This window comes from Nomascus leucogenys, chromosome 11, assembly GCF_006542625.1.
Source record: "Nomascus leucogenys isolate Asia chromosome 11, Asia_NLE_v1, whole genome shotgun sequence".
Classification (NCBI taxonomy): domain Eukaryota; kingdom Metazoa; phylum Chordata; class Mammalia; order Primates; family Hylobatidae; genus Nomascus; species Nomascus leucogenys.
In genome coordinates, this window is record NC_044391.1 from 14,625,666 (window position 1) to 14,646,092 (window position 20,427).

Genomic DNA, 20,427 nt, shown 5'->3' on the forward strand with positions numbered 1-20,427 from the left:
TATTAGCCTATGTTAAATCCAACAATAATTAAAATTTAGCAAATCTTCAAGCAAAGTAATAAAAACCATACTTCTAATGACAAAACCGCACCCATATTAGTTTATAAAATTACTACTAGAAACAAATTATGATTCATTTTAAAAGTATAACTATTTTTGAATAGATTTTTAAAATAATAACAGTAACATATATAACGGTATACAACTTAAAATGCAAAATGTATGTGATAATAAGAAAGTACCATAGGAAACTGATATATGGCAGAGAACAAGGACTTTGATATTCTCTTGTCTAATTTCTTTAGTCATGTAGTAACCCATATATTTCTACCTTGAAAATGTTTATTAAGGGCATCTACATACACATCTTCTTTACCAGTATTATTGGGGAAACATTTTTAAAGACCCTTTACCTGAATAATATTTTTAGTTGATATATGAAGCTTAGAACATTTTTCATGCCTTTTTGTCATGTGTAAGTAACTTAGCAATAGGTATGTCACTAATATTAGAAAAATGCTTTTTCTTTTTATGGAAGCAGAGTTGATTTATTTTCATCAAAATGAGCAGACACCATTAGGCAAGAATTCCTGTATGTATAGATTCAGTCTAAGGAAAGGACATAGATCACTATCATTTCATCTGGTCTTGTTTTCCCTACACCACTTTGATTGCTATCCTAGAAATATGTGGCTGCACAGTTTAATGAGACTGTGCATTTTACTACATTTTTAGCAACTCGGTATATTTATGTATTTTAATTGTTCCATTCATTAAAATTCTTACACAATATTAAGGCAACATCAATTGAATTTTTTGATTTTTGTAGTAGTTATTTTTCCAAATGCATTACATAAATTAATTCATATGTGATTCTCATAACAACCAAATGAGAGAGAAACTGCAGTTATTCTCATTTGAAAAGGAGAAATTGATCGCAGAGAGCTTACACTAGATCACAAAGAGATCTCTTTACAGTTGCCGAAGTCAGACAGTAGGTCTCCAGAAACTCCATGCTGTTAACAATAATCCCAAAGATTATAGTTGATGACCCCTCATGAAAAATTTAAATGTTAAACTGTGATGTAGCAGGAGAGTCATAAATGCAGTTAATGTCTTCTTAACCATTTTATTGAAAAACATTTAATGGAGAATTAACCTAATTGTTTAAGTTTATTAAGTTATAAGTATTGTACTTACTAGAGATAAATTAACTCGTACAGAAACACATTTCATTACAATTTAGCCTTGGCTATTGTCTATAATTTCATTGTTTCATCTTCTAATTTTGTAAAACACAATGTGTTTTATGATTTTAATACTAAAGCTAAAACTACTACTAGAAACAAATTACATATTCATGATGTACTAATTTCCCCATATAATGATAGTAGCTATCAATTAAAACATAACCAAATAGCTTGACAACATTTTAAGGAAGACAAGCATAAATTTCAGAGTTGTTTGTTGTGTCAATTTACTAAATGTGTATTGTCTACTTTGCATAGAGGTGTATATAGGTAACAGTAGCAGCAATCACAGTTAACGTGAGCATTTACTATATTATCAGATATTGTTCTAATTACCCTATATACACTGTCTCATGCATTCTCAGAAAAACAGTATGAGATATTACTATTAACCCTTTCTTACAAACCATAAATGTGTGGCAAATATAAAAAACTTAAATAACTCCCAAAGTCACGTAAGTAATAAATGGAGGACCTGGGATACAAACTGAGGCAGATTAACTTTAGGGCCCATGAAGAGATTCATTAGTTTCTTATTTCATGTTTCCTAGGGTAAGAGGCTGGATGTTAGGCCCTGTGATAACTACAAACATATATCTATCTGGTCTTGGGGTTCAAAGGTGGAAACACTTAAAATCCCGTGGGCAAATGGTAAGGCTATATGAAAAAGATAGCAAATTTGAGGGCCACCAGCTCTATTTGATTTGAGTATGGTAGAGTTTCACATTGGAGAGGTCACTTAGGATTAGATGATAAAGGACTTGACAGGCAGCAGAATCTGGATTCAATTTGCTTGTAAATTGAGAGACACAAATGATTTTTGAATGGGAGAGTATTGTGATAGTAATCAGTGCTGTATTTAGGGAGAAATCTATCAGTTATATCTAAAAATAAATGTATATATGGCTTAAAGTGTTATGCAATCTTATAAAATTAAGTATAATCAATAACTTTATTAAAATAAATTTTAATTAAAAAATTGCATCCAGAATTTGTGCTAAGCCTGCAGACACAATTTCTAGGTATAATTATCTAAACTGATATTTGTAAAAATAAATACGAGAAAATATATTCTCATAAGTCAACCTTTCCCTCTGTCTCAGTATTCATTTTATAGGGCATCTGAGAATTATATCTTATATAATAGTAGAGTAGATATATGAACACATATTTTATCAACATGGAAAGGCAGCTTATTTTGGAACTTTAAAAAATTTAAATATTGTATGACCTTTTGAGATACTGTCATTAATATCTTCCACTGTGAAAGTTTCTGAAATCTTCTATTCTGAAAGTATTTGCATCAAACCTACATTGAATATTTCATAATACTGTAAACCCATTCCTTTCACTCAGAGTGATTAGGGTATAACAAGTGGCTTTTTTTTTTTTTTTTTCTGGTCAAAACTATCCATGCCATTAAAATTCAATGGCATTGCTTCCCGTCATTCAGCTTGATCTGGGTAAAATCCTTTAATTCTCCAGCCCCTGCTGTTGGGGAGCTCTAGGCTCATCACACTTAACCTCTGCCTGGGCTTCTCAGAATAGAATTTGTTTCACCCCATTCATAGCTTCAATAGTTGAGCAAGCCACACGCAAGTGCACACTGGTCTTTTACCCTGAGCACACTAATCTGATTGTTTTTCCACTCTACAAACTCTGGGTCAACAATCAAGCTGCCGCCAGAAACTAATTAATTTGCAAACAGGCTTCTGTTTTCACAGAGGGAAAGCTTTTGAGAGCCATGTCAGGGAGGCCAGTCACACCATGGTTACATGCATTGTCATGGCATCCACTTCTCTTGGTAAATCTCTTGCTTGATGTCACTGCACACAGGAACCCAGATTACCCAGTCAGCAGTAAATCCCTATTGAGGCCCACCAAGCTTTGAATGTAGTGACTCTAGAAGAGGAAATTGGTATAGACAGGCTGTGTATTCATTAAACTGATGGTGAGACAAGAGAGAAAAAAATAAAAAAACAAGAGGAAAAAGGAAGCTGCCTTTGATATAAAGAATTGTCCAATATATTGTCTCATGTTTTGATCAACTTTCATTTAAAAAGCAGGATTACCTTGAGAAAATATAATAATGCTTCTAAATCTTAGATTTCTACTCTCATCAACTGTTAATTTCAAATTAAGAAATTCAAAATTTTCTGCCTATATGCCACATCTGAGAGTTGTACATTTTAGCCCAACATTAAAAAAAATTCAAATGGCAAATTTGAACAATTTTATTCAGGTCGCTTTTCTTAGAAGCCCAGAAAAAATAAAACCAGTTTTCAAATATATTGCCATTAATGAGTTAATTTTTATTCCAAAGCTTTATTCATATTTCCTCATTAGTAATTTCAAAAAACTCGCCAAAAGTCATTATGTTCCTTAGACAAAAAGTGACAGAGAAAGTATGTCCTTGATAAAGGATATCAAGTGATGGTATATTTTGGTAACTTTTAGCTCTTTATGAAAAAAAGATGTATGTAGTGATTTGATTAAATGTATTATTATTTAGAGAGTAGAATAATTTCATGGTATATATTTATTGTTTAAAAAGATACATTTATAATGGCTGGGTATTATTTGTTAGGATGAAAATGTTTCTGAGTAATAGATTCCTGAGAAAACAAAACTTAACTACTAAGTTGTGTTTAGGTATAGACATAACTATTATTCTAAAGTTTCTATATTCAAATTTTCAGCATAATTTCAAGAAAATAACCTTAAGTATTCTCATTTTATTTCTGCGACTTTATACATTGATACTCCAGGATTGCTAGCTAATGCATACACTACTTACTCATAGAATACATAATTGAAACGTTTTAAAATACTGCATTCTTGTTTTCTTCTTTCATTGACTATAAAAACTAAGAGGACCTTTGTTGTTGCCGTTGTTTTAACTGAATGATCACTCAGCTTCTCTAACACTCATCTGCTCAAATAACCATAAAACAGGCTTATAGAGGGCTTTTTCCCCAAAGGTCAGCAAAATATTACTAACTTGCTTAAGCCAAAGAAATAATCAAAAATGACATAATCGTAAGTCTGACATTATGCAAAACTAGATGATCTGTTTTAGTTATTAAAGAAAATGCAATTGGATACTCGGACGTTTTTTATGTCTCCAAAGATAGTAAGATTGAAATAGTGTATTAAAAGAGCTGTACAAGTGATTTGAGATCGGGTATCTGGTAACGTGTAATGTTAACTTGTGTATTCATAGTTTATTTGCAGTCATATGTTCCGTCACTGGGTCTAGTTTTCTAAAAGCGCATGTTGTGGAGAAATTTGAATCTTAAGAGAGTACGAAATATCCTAGTACATGACCACAGAGGAAGCTATGCTGATTCCAATAAGGGCAGGCCATCAGGGTATGAATATTACAAGTGAGAGGAAGTGGAGTGATGACTTGCATACCATTTCAATTACAGAAAAAGAGCAAGTGAGTTAGTCTATCTACAGGCACGATCCTTTTAGGAAATTCCACTAAAAGAAAACAGGTCTTTCTGAAATGAGTGGGAAGGCGTCACACTCCAGGCATTGTAATTTGGTCTGTTTGTGTTTCCCAGGCCTTGGGATCCATGTGGTTTCATATATTAAACCCGACTTTGGCTGCCCTTTCACCCTGACTCAAATATAATCACTCACAGAGTGAGTCAGGCCAAGCTTCCTAAGCGTGCTCCACCCAACAGAAGTGGGATAAAGGATACCCAGATAATTAGCATTTATTAAGTGCTTACTGCGTACCAAGAACTTGCTCAGTGCTTTTTATACATTATTATGTGATCATTTTTCCACAACAACTATAGGAGATAGGTAGTACCTCTGTTCATTTTATTAATGCAAGGGCCAAAGTGAAGTGAAACCCTGCCTCATTCTAAAGATAGTCTTTCTTCCAAATCATATATCATCCCACTATTACTCCAAGACATAAACAATATTGGAAAATAGTCTCCATCAAATAAGAAAAATAAATGTGGGCCAGTAATCTAACTGCTCTAATGAATGGTTAATATGGACAATAACTAGGTAGTAGTATTTTCATACTAAGTGTTAAGATATCATTATGATAACAGCAGCATAAACTTATTTGTTTCCTTACTATAAATATACACAGAACAATTCTACTTTATTTCCACATTAAGCTGAAATTGGAATTGAAATTTGAAATCGTATAATACTGACAGAATTTATGTAGTACAAGAAAAAAATACTGGATTTTGGTACATCATGCCAAACCCCTAGCAGTATATTTTCTGAAATAAAAAATTGTTATAACATTTAGAAACTCTAAATTAGGGTTTATCGCAACTAATGAAGATGTTTTAAGAACGTTATTACATGTTAAAATGTAAAATACACAACAGATTCCATTGTCTGAAGTTTCTTAATCTGAAAGTGTTATTCATGCCTAAATTTTCCTGCTAAAACTGAATTTAAACATTTATTGGCATTATCATATGAAAGTAGTGAAATTCCATTTTAAAAAATCAAGATATTTCAAGTCCCAATTTTAGACAACCGTTTTGTTGTTTGCTTTTCCTTACCAGGAACAAAAATTATAAGTCATCTAAAATAGGTGAACTGATTCTTCCAAAAGAGTTGAACTGATTTGAGAAAAATAAAGTCCTATGCTGAAATTAATTTTAATAATCCTGAAGACCCTTAAAAAATACTTTGCAAAGCAATGTGTTAATTCTGGAACATGTATGATTGTGTAGTCTATGCTGATGCCTCAAAACTCATTTATTTTATGCATGAATGTGTAAATATTATGTTTTCAATTTTATTCTGTAATGGTATTTAATTTCACAAGGCTTGTGATTCAGAGTCCCTTGGTTCTATCCCAAACATATCTGTATCTTCCATCTTGCAGCAGTTCTGCTTTTTGCACCCTGTCAGATGTAACCTTTGTGCTAATTTGGAAAAATCAGTTCTCACGTTTAGTGCTGAGAGACTGATAACTGAATTCTCAAATGAACTACACATTTTCAGAGATGAAGTACAGAGCTGTGGACAATGACTGTGTTTTCCCACAGTGTAAATTCTTCAGACTCAGCTGTCAACATGTGAGTGTGCAGCATAAAAGCAGCTTTAACTTGATGACTTTTTTTCTCCAAGGCCATAAAAATGAAATGGATACTATACTCTCCTTTATGTTAGTCCATCTTCCAATGAGATTTTGTTTCTCTTGGACAGAGAAAGCCTGTATGCCCTTTAGGGTACTTAGTAGATCAAAGTCTTCTTTCTAAATAGAAAAAGAAACATTTTCCCTCCCACACAAATATTTCAGTTTGCGAACTAACCAGACAGCAATGTTGAGGTTTTTTTTCCTACTAATTTTGCCTCTGCACACATCCTAGGTCTAATAATTTATACTGGATATTCTAGAATATTCCCCTGGGTTTTTGGAGTTCTGCACATGCTCTTCTCTTCATCTCAGCACCTTTTCATTTCCCTGGTGAGGCATCACATTTCTCACATGGTCACCCAGGTACTGTGAGACCCCATCTACCCCTGGTGGCAGAGGAACATTTGACTACATGTCTAATCCCCTTTGATTACCACAGTGTTTGTATGCAATCATCAATTATGTTAGGCATCATTAGCATTTTAAACAATGAAGAAGTGATGCCAAATTTAGAGAAAACTTGGGAGAGCAAGAAATAAGGGAAGCTAAGAGAAGAGATTTAAAAAGAATGGGCTAGTTAATGGTAAATACTGCAGGAGACACTGTCAAAGTAGAGATTAATAAAAAGTAATAGAAAATCATTAGTGTCCTTTGGAAGAATAATTTCATGGAAGTAATTATTGGATGAATGCCAGGTTTAAAGTAAAGGTAGTGAAACATTGAGGAAACAAGTCCTAACCAGGCTATGAACTTAGATATATTGGGACTTTGTGGCATACCATGAGAGAACAGTTTTGCATGGGATAACTAAGATTTCAGCTTGGGGGAAGAAATCAGTGCTGAAAAAGGGATAAAGATAGCAAAGGATATGTAAATTGGCTAAATTAACCAAAGAACATCAATGCCATTAAAAGCCAAGGCTGAAGGGTCAAATGTGGAGGCAGGGAGCATGTCTTTGTCACTACTACATGGAAAATTATAGGACATTCAGAAATGCTGTCACAGGAGGGAAGAGATGCTGATTGAGGTAATTTGAGGTATGTTTTATGTTTTGAGTAGTCACTTTGAAGTATAGGATCGATCAGAACAAAGGTTGTCACACAACTCATGGTCTCTTGGAATTTCAATGAGGTCTAGAGGTAGACCTGTGACTTTTCTCTAATAACTAATGGAAGACAAAAGGGATGAACTAAATTTTGGGGTTCCTGGAATAAGGCAGGAAAACCAAGTGTGGCAGAAGTTCATAGAATGAGATATTCAGTCATCTTACTGAGAACATGACTATAAACCATAAGCCTCTTTCTTATTAATGAATTATGTAAAACCAGGAAAAATTTCATGCTTCATTCTTATGAATGAGTTATGTACAAGCAGGAAAAAATTCATGGAGGGATAATTGGAGATTGGGTGGCTTTATTTTTTAAGACTGAAGGTAGGTATAAATATAGATAATTAAGTAACGATAAAAACAACCATGATTAATATAGTAGGGACCTTTATAAAAATTTTTGGTAAATGTGTAAATGACTAACCAAAAACAAAAAAAGAACTCTAGGTAGAAGGATATAAAAGGATTGCTTAGTTAAAATTTTGAATAAGAGTAGTATTTATTCATTTTAGGTATATGCATTTTGTACATTTTCTGCTATGCCAAAATTATTTTCTATACTAAAAAGAAAAGAGAGTAATAGTAATAAATAATAATAAGCATCTACTTGATCAAGTAGTTAAGTCGGTGCCTGAAGTTCAGAAAACCGGGTTTCTGTTCTAAACATTCTTGTACTAGATTAGATAATAATCCTAACCCATAAAATGGGAGAGGGGTTTTAGGATGATTAAGATTAAATGTGAATCAAATGAAATCATGACTTAAAAGACCTTTGAAATTTTGAAAAGACTATTAATATGTTATTCACACTGCAATAACATTCAATTTTTGACATTCACTAGTATATAAGATGATGTTTTCAAGGAAACAATAAGAGATGTAAAGGAAAAAAAAAAACTACTACACTGTAAGATTTGTTGTGGTGTCCCCATAAGACAGAATTGGTAAGTCATCTTATCTTTTTCCATTTCCTCCCTTCCGTAGCTCCAATCCAGATCTTTCTTTCCATAGCTAACTACTGAGAAACTTCAACGTTGGCACTAAATGAATCTTTTCCTGAATATTTAATCTCTCTTTTCTTTCTTTGCCGAACTTTCTCACACCCACCATCATGAGGTCACCACCATTAGCTTAACTGCACAATAAATTTCAAGTCATATTGCATGTACTGTAAAAGACTTCTCCAGTAACTTAATATAGTTACACATGTTACATGTCTATGTTCTTTCATAAACCACCTACCATTGAGCCACCTGGAATCATGCTGCTCTGTCCTGATTGGGTGGTGGTGCCCAAGAGTTCGGAAGATAGCAAAGTCTCGCCCCATAAAATCAGCTGCAGTTCCAGAGTATAATTCTCCATCTGTGTTGTGACAAAACCACATACACATTCTTTAATTCAATTAAGGCAAAAACAAAACAAAACAAACAAACAAAATGCAAGTTTCATGTTGTGACCATGCTAAGAAGAAAACTGAAATGCTCTCTGCATCATTATGCAGTTACTTATTTTTTATCCTTATTGAAGGATATGTCCTTATTGAAGGAAGTATTTTGTCAAATACTTATTCAGTGATTTAGTGTATGACTACTTATCTAGTACTAACTTAGAAAATCTGAATAAAGTCTGATTCAGTGAATCTTGCTAAAACATAAAATTTTATTATTTTCTACTATGACCACTGACAAACGCACAAAATGGAAACTACATTTATCATATCACTTGCTTTTATATGTGTAAAGTTACTATGGTTCTAATATCCTTATAACGTAGGTAAGGTATCATTATAAAATCTTATTCATAGCTTTTATTCTAATGGCAATTAGATCTTTTATAGACTTCTTTCTCAGTGGGATCTGAATTAATGAGATTTTGCTATGATTTAGAAATAACTAATATTTTTCTTGCCAGAATTCTTTTCTTGCTTTTCTTTTTTAAATATATCTAGTGGGAGAAGTGTTTTTATTTGTTATAAGCTATCAACCAGTCCAAAAATAAGTCAACCACATGGCCTCATATATAGCAGAAATGTGTTTTAAGAGGAAGGAATTTTGACAAACCCAGATCATATTCACTCCAATGCAAGATTCCATCACTTTTTGACTCATTACTACTTAAATTGAATTAACTCTAGGTCAGAGTTTAATAATGGAGGAATCATAACCAGACGGTAAAGAATAGAAGGGAAAAGACAAGAGGGGGGTAAAAGAGAAGTTAATATTTACTGAATTTCACTCTGTGTTTGTCAGGCAGTTGGCACTGGCTTGACACTTTCAAGTTATCTCATTTAGTTCTATTAACAATCTCATAATGTAAATAATGTTATCCCTATTTTACAGCTCAAGAAACTCAAGGTTGCTCAGCTAATGGCAAGTCAAGGTGAAGGTTCAAACTCAGGTCTGTTTAATCCCAAGCCTTCTACCCTAAACCATACCACCTTTCAATAAACCAAAGTTTGTAAAAATCACTCTTTCTTTCTTGGAAACAGAAAAGACCTTGTATTATCTCTTCCAGAAAACATGTAATTGTCTTTCTACATACAGTGAATTATTGGAAAACAAAACAACAAAAGTTATACAGTTTCCTTCAAATAATCTATGACAATTACAGTATATCTTAATATTATCTTGTTGATCAAATAGGTTAATGTTTATTTGTTGATTTGGAAAATATGCAGATAATAAAGAGGGCAAAGATAAATTATAACTTAAGCATTTGTGTAACATTACCATATGTTCACGTACCTAATTCTTACTTGCAAAGAAGGGCTTTGCAATGTAAAATTGATATTCATAGTGGCCCAAACCAAAGCAATTCCTTTGGTAGAACCTTTGTCTCGCTTATATGTCTGAATAGACTTGACTTTGGAGACCCTCCAGAACAGTGGAGAATAGCTACGCAGAGAAAATCACTGAGCAACATAAACATGTTATTACTCCAAACATCCATAGATATGAATCTTATCTTGAAAACTGAGTTTAAAAATTTGATCTTTCATTTTGGATTGTTGTGACTCAAGATAAATGAAAATGATGGTTAGATAATATATTGAGTATAAATTATTAGTAAGTGAATTGTTCTCGCAAGTCATCCTAAATTGTCACAGCACAGTGTCTTTGGGATTCAAAAGCACTTTATACTCTCTTCACTTAAATAGCAAGTGTAAATCTGACTTGCTCTCACTAAAATATGCCTTTATTTTTAGAAATAGCCCTTTTCTGAAAATGCAAAAATGTTATGATAATCTATGTATAAATTTCAAAGCCACTTTGAAATACATAAATGCCTACTGTCTCCTTAATATTAACCAATATTCAAGCACCACGACATTTTTATTAAGGGTAATATCTAATTTTTTCCCAAAATATTAGCAAATAGATTATGTATTTTTAAACATCAGGTGAATAGTTATTGGTCTGAGTGAATAAGAGGGTCTCAGTTAAAAGTGTATGTCAAAACATCATAAAACGGTCATGCAAATTTCAAACATTTTCATGATGGAACACCTGTGAGAAGATACCTTGTCTCTTCTTTCCTTAAAAAAATCAAAAAAATTAAATTACTGGTTGAACCTCTTTGCCTCTAAACCACAGTTAAAAAACTAAAAATAGAATAATTTAAAAAATGAAAACTGAACAATATCAAGATTTAGTCAGACCATGCCAACAGGAAGTTTAATAGGAAATATTAGAGTAAATAATGTAATTAATCAATCATTCTTGTCATTTAGCTTTCTTTAGGGTAAGAAAATCCATAATTATGATGTTTATTATATTTAAAGTCTATTCAAGAAGCAGTTGAAATAGTAAAATCAACAACTAAAACCTATTACTTGGATAGAAAAGGTGTTTGTCTCTCTCTTGCATTTGGTTGTTTTATAACATTTTTTATCCAACCTCATATTAGAAAGACAAAAGTCAATGCAAATTAATGTAAAGGCAGAAATAATATTTTATTTCTCTTTTCACAAAAGGTAAGAAGGTCCTTCAGAAAAAGTAGAAGAGGTATTCAGTGAAAGAGCTACTCCATTTATCACTAAAGGAGAATTAAACAAGTGACTTATAAACCAAAATAAGTATGTAGTTTAGGCACCAGTTGCCTCCAGCTATAGGAAATTACCTCCCATATGAATATTATTTTTGGCAAGAGTTAGATGATTTTATTGAACTGGAGGGTACCAGATGATTAAGTGGCCATGAAGGGCACATTCCCATCTTGTCCATGCTCAATGTCAGTAACTGTTTAGTTGCACCAGGCCTTAGATCAGATTTCCTGGTGAGAGTTCTATGGGGAGTCTTATCAATGATGATTGCTCTAGATAAGGTATGACATCTTTGTTGTTTTGCCCAAAAACATAGTCAGTAGTATATTCTACCTTCTCTTATTTCTCATTAAGCAGAAATGTAATATCAACCCAGAGTATATGCCATTTAATAAACTTGAACATTTACATTCTGTGGCTTTGTGAAATAAACTAAAGATATCTGACTATAAGAAATTTACAGGCTGACTCTCTTTTCAGACTCAGCCCGCCTGTACCCAGGTGAAATAAACAACCATGTTGCTCACACAAAGCCTGTTTGGTGGTCTCTTCACACAGATGCGCATGAAATTTGGTGCCGTGACTCAGATCGGGGGACCTCCCTTGGGAGATCAATCCCCTGTCCTCCTGTTCTTTGCTCCATGAGAAAGATCCACCTACGACCTCAGATTCCTCAGACCGACCAGCCCAAGAAACATCTCACCAATTTAAAATCCAGTAAGTGGTCTCTTTTTACTCTCTTCTCCAACCTCCCTCACTATCCCTCTCTTTCTCTTTCAATCTTGGTGCCACACTTCAATCTCTCCCTTCTTTTAATTTCAATTCCTTTCATTTTCTGGTAGAGACAAAGGAGACAGGTTTTATCTGTGGACCCAAAACTCCGGCGCCAGTCACAGACTGGGAAGGCAGCCTTCCCTTGGTGTTTAATCATTGCAGGGATGCCTCTCTGATTATTCACCCATGTTTCGGAGGTGTCAGACCACGCAGGGACACCTGCCTTGGTCCTTCACCCTTAGCGGCAAGTCCTGCTTTTCTGGGGAAGGGGCAAGTACCCCAACCCCTTCTCTCCATGTCTCTACCCCTTCTCCACCTTTCTGGGGGGCAAGAAACCCCCAACCCCTTCTCCTTCACCCTGAGCAGCAAGTCCCGCTTTTCTAGAGGATTGGCAAGTACCCCAACCTCATATCTCTGCACCCCATCCCTTATTTCCACACCCCAACCTCTTATATTTCTGTGCCCCAATCCCTTATTTCTGCACCCCAACCTCTTATCTCTGCACCCCAATCCCTTATTTCCGTGCCCCAACCTCTTATATCTCTATGCCCCAATCCCTTATTTCCATGCCCTGACCTCTTATCTCTGCACACCAACCCCTTATATCCATGCCCCAACCGCTTTCCCACTTTTCTGGAAGGTAAGAACCCCCGAACCCCTTCCCTCTGTGTCTCTACTCTCTCTTTTCTCTAGGCTTGCTTCCTTCACTGTGGGCAAACTTCCACTCTCTATTCCTCCTCCTTCTCCCTTAGCCGTGTTCTCAAAAACTTAAAACCTCTTCAACTCACACCTGACCTAAAACTTAAATGCCTTATTTTCTTCTGCAATGCTGCTTGACCACAATACAAACTCGATAGTAGTTCCAAATAGCCAGAAAATGGCACTTTCAATTTTTCCATCCTGCAAGATCTAAATAATTCTTGTTGTAAAATGGACAAACGGTCTGAGGTGTCTGACATCCAGGCATTCTTTTACACATCGGTCCCTTCCTAGTCTCTGTGCCCAATGCAGCTCGTCCCAAATCTTCCTTCTTTCTCCCTCCTGCCTGTCCCCTCAGTCCCAACCCCAAGCGTCGCTGAGTCTTTCTAATCTTCCTTTTCTATAGACCCATCTGACCTCTCCCCTCCTCGCCAGGCCGAGCTAGGTCCCAATTCTTCCTCAGCCTATGCTCCTCCACCCTATAATCCTTTTATCACCTCCCCTCCTCACACCGGGTCTGGCTTATAGTTTCGTTCTGTGACTAGCCCTCCCCGACCTGCCCAGCAATTTACTTTTAAAAAGGTGGCTGGAGCTAAAGGCATAGTCAAGGTTAATGCTCCTTTTTCTTTATCCCAAATCAGATAGTGTTTAGGCTCTTTTTCATCAAATATAAAAATCTAGCACAGTTCATGACTCTTTTGGCAGCAACCCTGAGACACTTCACAGCCCTAGACCCTAAAAGGTCAAAAGGCCGTCTTATTCTCAAAATACATTTTATTACCCAATCTGCTCCCGACATTAAATAAAACTCCAAAAATTAAATTCCAGCCCTCAAACCCCACAACAGGATTTAATTAACCTTGCCTTCAAGGTGTACAATAATAGAAAAAAGTTGCAATTCCTTGCCTCCACTGTGAAACAAACCCCAGCCACATCTCCAGCACACAAGAACTTCCAAACACCTGAACCGCAGTGGCCAGGCGTTCGTCCAGAACCTCCTCCCCCAGGAACTTGCTACAAGTGCCAGAAATCTGACCACCAGGCCAAGGATTGCCTGCAGCCCAGGATTCCTCCTAAGCCGTGTCCCATCTGTGCAGGACCTCACTGGAAATCGGACTGTTCAACTCACCTGGCAGCCACTGCCAGAGCCCCTGGAACTCTGGCCCAAGGCTCTCTGACTGACTCCTTCCCAGCTTAGCGGCTGAAGACTGAGGCTGCCTGATCACCTCAGAAGCCCAGTAGACCATCACCGACGCCGAGCTTCAGGTAACTCTCACAGTAGAAGGTAAGTCCGTCCCCTTAGTCAAAACGGAGGCTACCCACTCCACATTACCTTCTTTTCAAGGGCCTGTTTCCCTTGCCTCCATAACTGTTGTGGGTATTGACAGTCAGGCTTCTAAAACCCTGAAAACTCCCCCACTCTGGTGCCAATTTGGACAACACTCTTTTCTGCACTCTTTTTTAGTTATCCCCACCTGCCCAGTTCCCTCATTAGGCCGAGATATTTTAACTAAATTATCTGCTTCCCTGACTATTCCTGGACTACAGCTGCATCTCATTGCCGCCCTTCTCCCCAACCCAAAGCCTCCTTCACGTCTTCCTCTCGTATCCCCCCACCTTAACCCACAAGTATGGGACATCTCTACTCCTTCCCTGGCAACCGATCACATGCCGGTTACCATCCCATTAAAACCTAATCACCCTTACCCCGCTCAATGCCAATATCCCACCCCACAGCACGCTTTAAAAGGATTAAAGCCTGTTATCACTCTTCTGCCACAGCATGGGCTTCTAAAACCTATAACTCTCCTTACAATTCCCCCATTTTACCTGTCCAAAAACCGGACAAGTCTTACAGATTAGTTCAGGATCTGTGCCTTATCAACCAAATTATTTTGCCTATCCATCCTGTGGTGCCCAACCCATACACTCTTTTGTCCTCAATACCTTCCTCACAACTCACTATTCCGTTCTCGATCTTAAAGATGCTTTTTTCACTATTCCCCTGCACCCCTCATCCCAGCCACTCTCTGCTTTCACTTAAACTGACCCTGACACCCATTAGGCTCAGCAAATCACCTGGGCTGTACTGCTGCAAGGCTTCACAGCTCCCATTACTTCTGTCAAGCCCAAATTTCATCCTCATCTGTTACCTATCTCAGCATAATTCTCATAAAAACACACGTGCTCTCCCTGCTGATCGTGTCCAATTAATCTCCCAAACCTCAATCCCTTAGAAAACAACACCTCCTTTCCTTCCTAGGCACGGTTAGTGCGGTCAGAATTCTTACACAAGAGCCAGGACCGCACCCTGTAGCCTTTTTGTGCAAACAACTTGACCTTACTGTTTTAGCCTAGCCCTCATGTCTGCATGCAGCGGCTGCCGCTGCTTTAATACTTTTAGAGGCCCTAAAAATCACAAACTATGCTCAACTCACTCTCTACAGCTCTCATAATTTCCAAAATCTATTTTCTTACTCACACCTGACGCATATACTTTCTGCTCCCCGGCTCCTTCAGCTGTACTCACTCTTTGTTAAGTCTCCACAGTTACCATTGTTCCTGCCCCGGACTTCAATCTGGCCTCCCACATTATTCCAGATACCACACCTGACCCTCATGACTGCATCTCTCTGATCCACCTGACGTTCACCCCATTTCCCCACATTTCCTTCTTCCCTGTTTCTCACCCTGATCACACTTAGTTTATTGATGGCAGTTCCTCCAGGCCTGATCCCCACACACCGGCAAAGGCAGGCTATGCTATAGTACAAGCCACTAGCCTGCCTCTTAGAACCTCTCATTTCCTTTCCATCGTGGAAATCTATCCTCAAATAAATAACTTCTCAGTGTTCCATCTGCTATTCTACTACTCCTCATCGATTATTCAGGCCCCCTCCCTTCCCTACACATCAAGCTCAAGGATTTGCCCCCACCCAGGACCGGCAAATTAGCTTTACTCAACATGCCCCGAGTCAGATAACTAAAATACCTCTTAGTCTAGGTAGACACTTTCACTGGATAAGTAGAGTCCTTTCCTACAGGGTCTGAGAAGGCCACCGCAGTCACTTCTTCCCTTCTGTCAGACATAATTCCTCAGTTTAGCCTTCCCACCTCTATACAGTCTGATAACTGACCAGCCTTTATTAGTCAAATCAGCCAAGCATTTTTTCAGGCTCTTAGTATTCAGTGACAGACTAATGGTCTATTAAAAACACACCTCACCAAGCTCAGCCACCAACTTAAAAAGGACTGGACAATACTTTTACCACTTTCACTTCTCAGAATTCAGGCCTGTCCTCCGAATGCTACAAGGTACAGCCCATTTAAGCTCCTTTATAGATGCTCCTTTTTATTAGGCCCCAGTCTCATTCCAGACACCGGACCAACTTAGAATGTGCCCCAAAAAAACTTGTCATCCCTACTATTTTCTGTCAAGTCATACTCCTATTCTCCATTCTCAACTACTCACACATGCCCTGCTCTTGTTTACACTGCCGGTTTACACTGTTTCTCCAAGCCATCACAGCTGATATCTCCTCGTGCTATCCCCAAACTGCCACTCTTAGCTCTTGAAGTAAATAAATAATCTTTGCTGGCAGGACTGTGCTGAATCTCCTTAGGCACTCTCTAATCAGATGTCCTAGGTCCTCCCAATTCTTAGACATTTAATACCTGTTTTTCTCTTTCTCTTATTCCATTTAGTTTCTCAATTCATCCAAAACCCTATGCAGGCCATCATCAATCATTCTATATGACAAATGTTTCTTCTAACATCCCCACAATGTCACCCCTTACCACAAAATCTTCCTTCAGCTTAATCTCTCCCACTCAAGGTTCCCACGCCGCCCCAATCCCGCTCGAAGCAGCCCTGAGAAACATCGCCCATTCTCTCTCTCCATACCACCCCCCAAAAATTTTTGCCGCCCCAACACTTCAACACTATTTTATTTTTCTTATTAATATAAGAAGGCAGGAATGTCAGGCCTCTGAGCCCAAGCCAAGCCATCGCATCCCCTGTGACTTGCACGTATACGCCCAGATGGCCTGAAGTAACTGAAGAATCACAAAAGAAGTGAAAAGGCCCTGCCGTGCCTTAACTGATGACATTCCACCACAAAAGAAGTGTAAATGGCTGGTCCTTGCCTTAAGTGATGACATTACCTTGTGAAAGTCCTTTTCCTGGCTCATCCTGGCTCAAAAAGCTCCCCCACTGAGCACCTAGCGACCCCCACTCCTGCCCGCCAGAGAACAAACCCCCTTTGACTGTAATTTTCCTTTACCTACCCAAATCCTATAAAATGGCCCCACCCCTATCTCCCTTCCCTGACTCTCTTTTCAGACTCAGCCCGCCTGCACTCAGGTGAAATAAACAGCCATGTTGCTCAAAAAAGAAAAAAAGAAAAAAAGAAATTTACAGTACCTCAGTTGGCTTATTTTGGAGAACGGATATATTTTTTTTAAATGCCTATTCAGCAAACTTCTTTTGTGGTTTCTAGGCCACTTATGAAGTTATCAAATTATATGTTGATTCTTAAGCATAGTGTTAATTTGACAATTTTCTGATCCTAATATGTCTTATTGAAAATCTGAAGTAGTGTATTAGTTAAATGTTATTCTGCAATTATTCAAGTGGCATTATAACTGAGATACATACTTTAGAGCTGTTCGCATATACTAAGCCAATTGTGAAAGAAATAAACATTTGTCCAATTTTATTAAATTGACGGTAGAATCATATATCTAGAAATTATTATCTACATTAAAAGGTGGTTGTGAATACTATACCCTACAAGATCTTTAAGCCTCTCTAAAAAAATACCACATGGGCAGTTTAACATTTCAAAAATAATATATTGAACTAAGACAAATTTGTGCTGACAAATGTAAACTATCATCCAGAAACTGTCAAACACAAAAGTTGCTATTTGAGTATACGACCATTCTTTCTTAACTGGAAGCTTTCTTAACTCTCTTCACAGGAGAGCATACTTTACTGAGATGAACAAAAACAGTTTTGTGAACTGCATTTCTATTATGGCTTAGTTGCCTGAGAAGTATGTATTAAAAACAAAAGTTCATATATACTCTAGACTTTCTGCTCAAAACTCAAAACGAAGTAAAAATGTGGCTTAGATCAGTGAATGTATTGGGTTACAATTCCTAAGAAGGGTGTGGTGAGGAGAAACAGAAGGTGGAAACAAAACCACATTTCCTGATGAAATTGCAGCATTACTAACACAGGTGAAAAGTGTGACATGGATGTGAGCAAAATATCAAACAAATTTAAACACCAAGCCATTATGTTGTTAACACCTTAAGTAAATTCCACTCACAGAGTACCAAAGAAATTAGAAACAGAAGGGGGAAAAAAAAATATCCCCTCTATCTCTCACACACAGACACACACACACACACACAGAGCACGGATGAAATCCATGGATGAAAGAAAAATTTTACACTATTATATTTATTGAGCACATTCTCTATATCAATAAATATAATATGTTGGCTTCATTACTTATGTTGTTCTTTTAAAATTAAAAATTTTCAACAGTTTATATGTCTACATGGTATAAAATTGAAAATGTAAAATTTATAAGGTACCAAATCTCCCTCCCAGCCTTTCTACAGGCAACTACTGCTGCAAGTTTGCTTATTTAATCTTTGCATATATTCCAGAATTACACAAGCACTGAAAATAACAGTATGCTATTACATTGTCTCATTTCTCACAACACACTAGTGGAAGTAATACTGCCATACCATTTCATGTACAAGGAAACTGAGGCTCAGAGAGCTTCAAATAATTTTTTCAATTGTATCTGATTAACTTAGAGAGTTCCTTATTTGCTCTAATATCAAGTGAGAGCATTTTGTAATGTCAAATTATGCTCTTTCCTGAGACAAGACAGCATTTTGACTTGAGGATATAACCTTAGCTAAAAGTCTCAGACCTTTGAAATAGGTCTCAATAATACCTCTTAGGGATGGAATATTTCTAAATTATTAGTGCTTCATTGCCTGGAGAAGATTTCAATGAAAAAATAAAATTGCTCTCAAGTTGACTATTCTTTCACATCATGAAAATGTGAGATAGTACTTAATTAGTGTTGGAAAATACCGAGGCTTATCCTTGCGCTATGTTCACACCTGGCATTTATTATTAGCAAGTGAGCAATTGCTATCTTTAATAAAAGATTTTTTTTAAAAAAATTTGCAGGTGGATGAAATAAGAAAGAGTAAAAACAAATAAGGCCAGGCGCTGTGGCTCACACCTGTAATCCCAGCACTTTGGGAGGCTGAGGTGGGTGGATCACCTGAGGTCAGAAGTTCGAGACCAGCCTGACCAACATGGTGAAACCTTGTCTCTCCTAAAAATACAAAAATTAGCCAGGCCTGATGGCACATGCCTGTAGTCTAACCTACTTAGGAGGCTGAGGCAGGAGAATTGCTTGAACCCGGGAGACGGAGGTTGCAGTTAGCTGAGATCATGCCACTGCACTCCAGCCTGGGTGACAGAGCAAGAAATAAATAAATAAATAAATAAATAAAGACTAGAGCAAATTCATCTTGACAAAATGATCACTTTTAAAGGAGATTGCAAAATTAACTTTACTATGTTGGTTTGAAAAACTTAGGACATATTCTTGGATTTGAGGACTTCATTCAGTAGCTTTGCATTGCTCAAGAGAGAATCCATATTCTCAACAGTCCTCAGCTTAAAAACCCATGGCATTTTGGAAAGAAGTCATATTAAACCTTGCTAGTTTTTGTAAACTAAAAATTTTAAGCTGTCATCTGGTTTTAAAGTTTACTACTGTTTGAAACTACTTCTTTCCTAGTGGGATTGGTGGTATAAAAAATATTTGCTGCCAAGATCCATCTAGCCAGTTTACAGATGGTTTGAGCACAACCTGAAATTTTATCTCCCAGTATTGGGGAAGGAAGAAGCCTGGAACCACCTTAAAATTTCTATCTTATTTGTACCAATGAGGAAGGTGTATCCAAAAGCTTTTGGGAACATAGGTTTTCCCAATGGCCATTTTCTGAGATACAGAGTACAACCTGTATATTTCTGAGACAGCTGTTACCCTTGTATGTAAAAGAGTTTGGGAAGTGCTGTAGAAAATATTTATGTTAAAAAGCTCCATTAAACTAGTGAGCATTCTTTTCAGAGCAGTATGAGAGAAAATGCCAATGAAAACCCAACAAGGGGAACTAAATGTACCATAAGAGGAAGAATTTATAGCACAGTTATAAAGCAAGCAAATAACTTCAACACAGAGAGTTTCAGCTCTTGAATTAAAATGGCGTTTCAGGTATTTTGAAGGATTTTGCCAGGTATAACATGGCCTGTTTCTTTTTCTGTATCTTGCTATTCAATGAATTCAGAAGTTAATTTATTTGGCCTTGTCAATAA

General features: G+C 36.7%; 1 protein-coding gene across 1 annotated transcript in view; it reads right to left on the bottom strand.

Annotated features, from left to right (window-relative positions):
• Nucleotides 1–20,427, bottom strand: part of SEMA3A (semaphorin 3A) — a 226,570-nt gene that overhangs the window by 76,313 nt on the left and 129,830 nt on the right. The window contains exon 6 of the mRNA XM_030822017.1: nt 8,732–8,851. Coding sequence (XP_030677877.1) covers nt 8,732–8,851 — 120 coding nt within the window. The remainder of the gene's footprint in view (nt 1–8,731; nt 8,852–20,427) is intronic.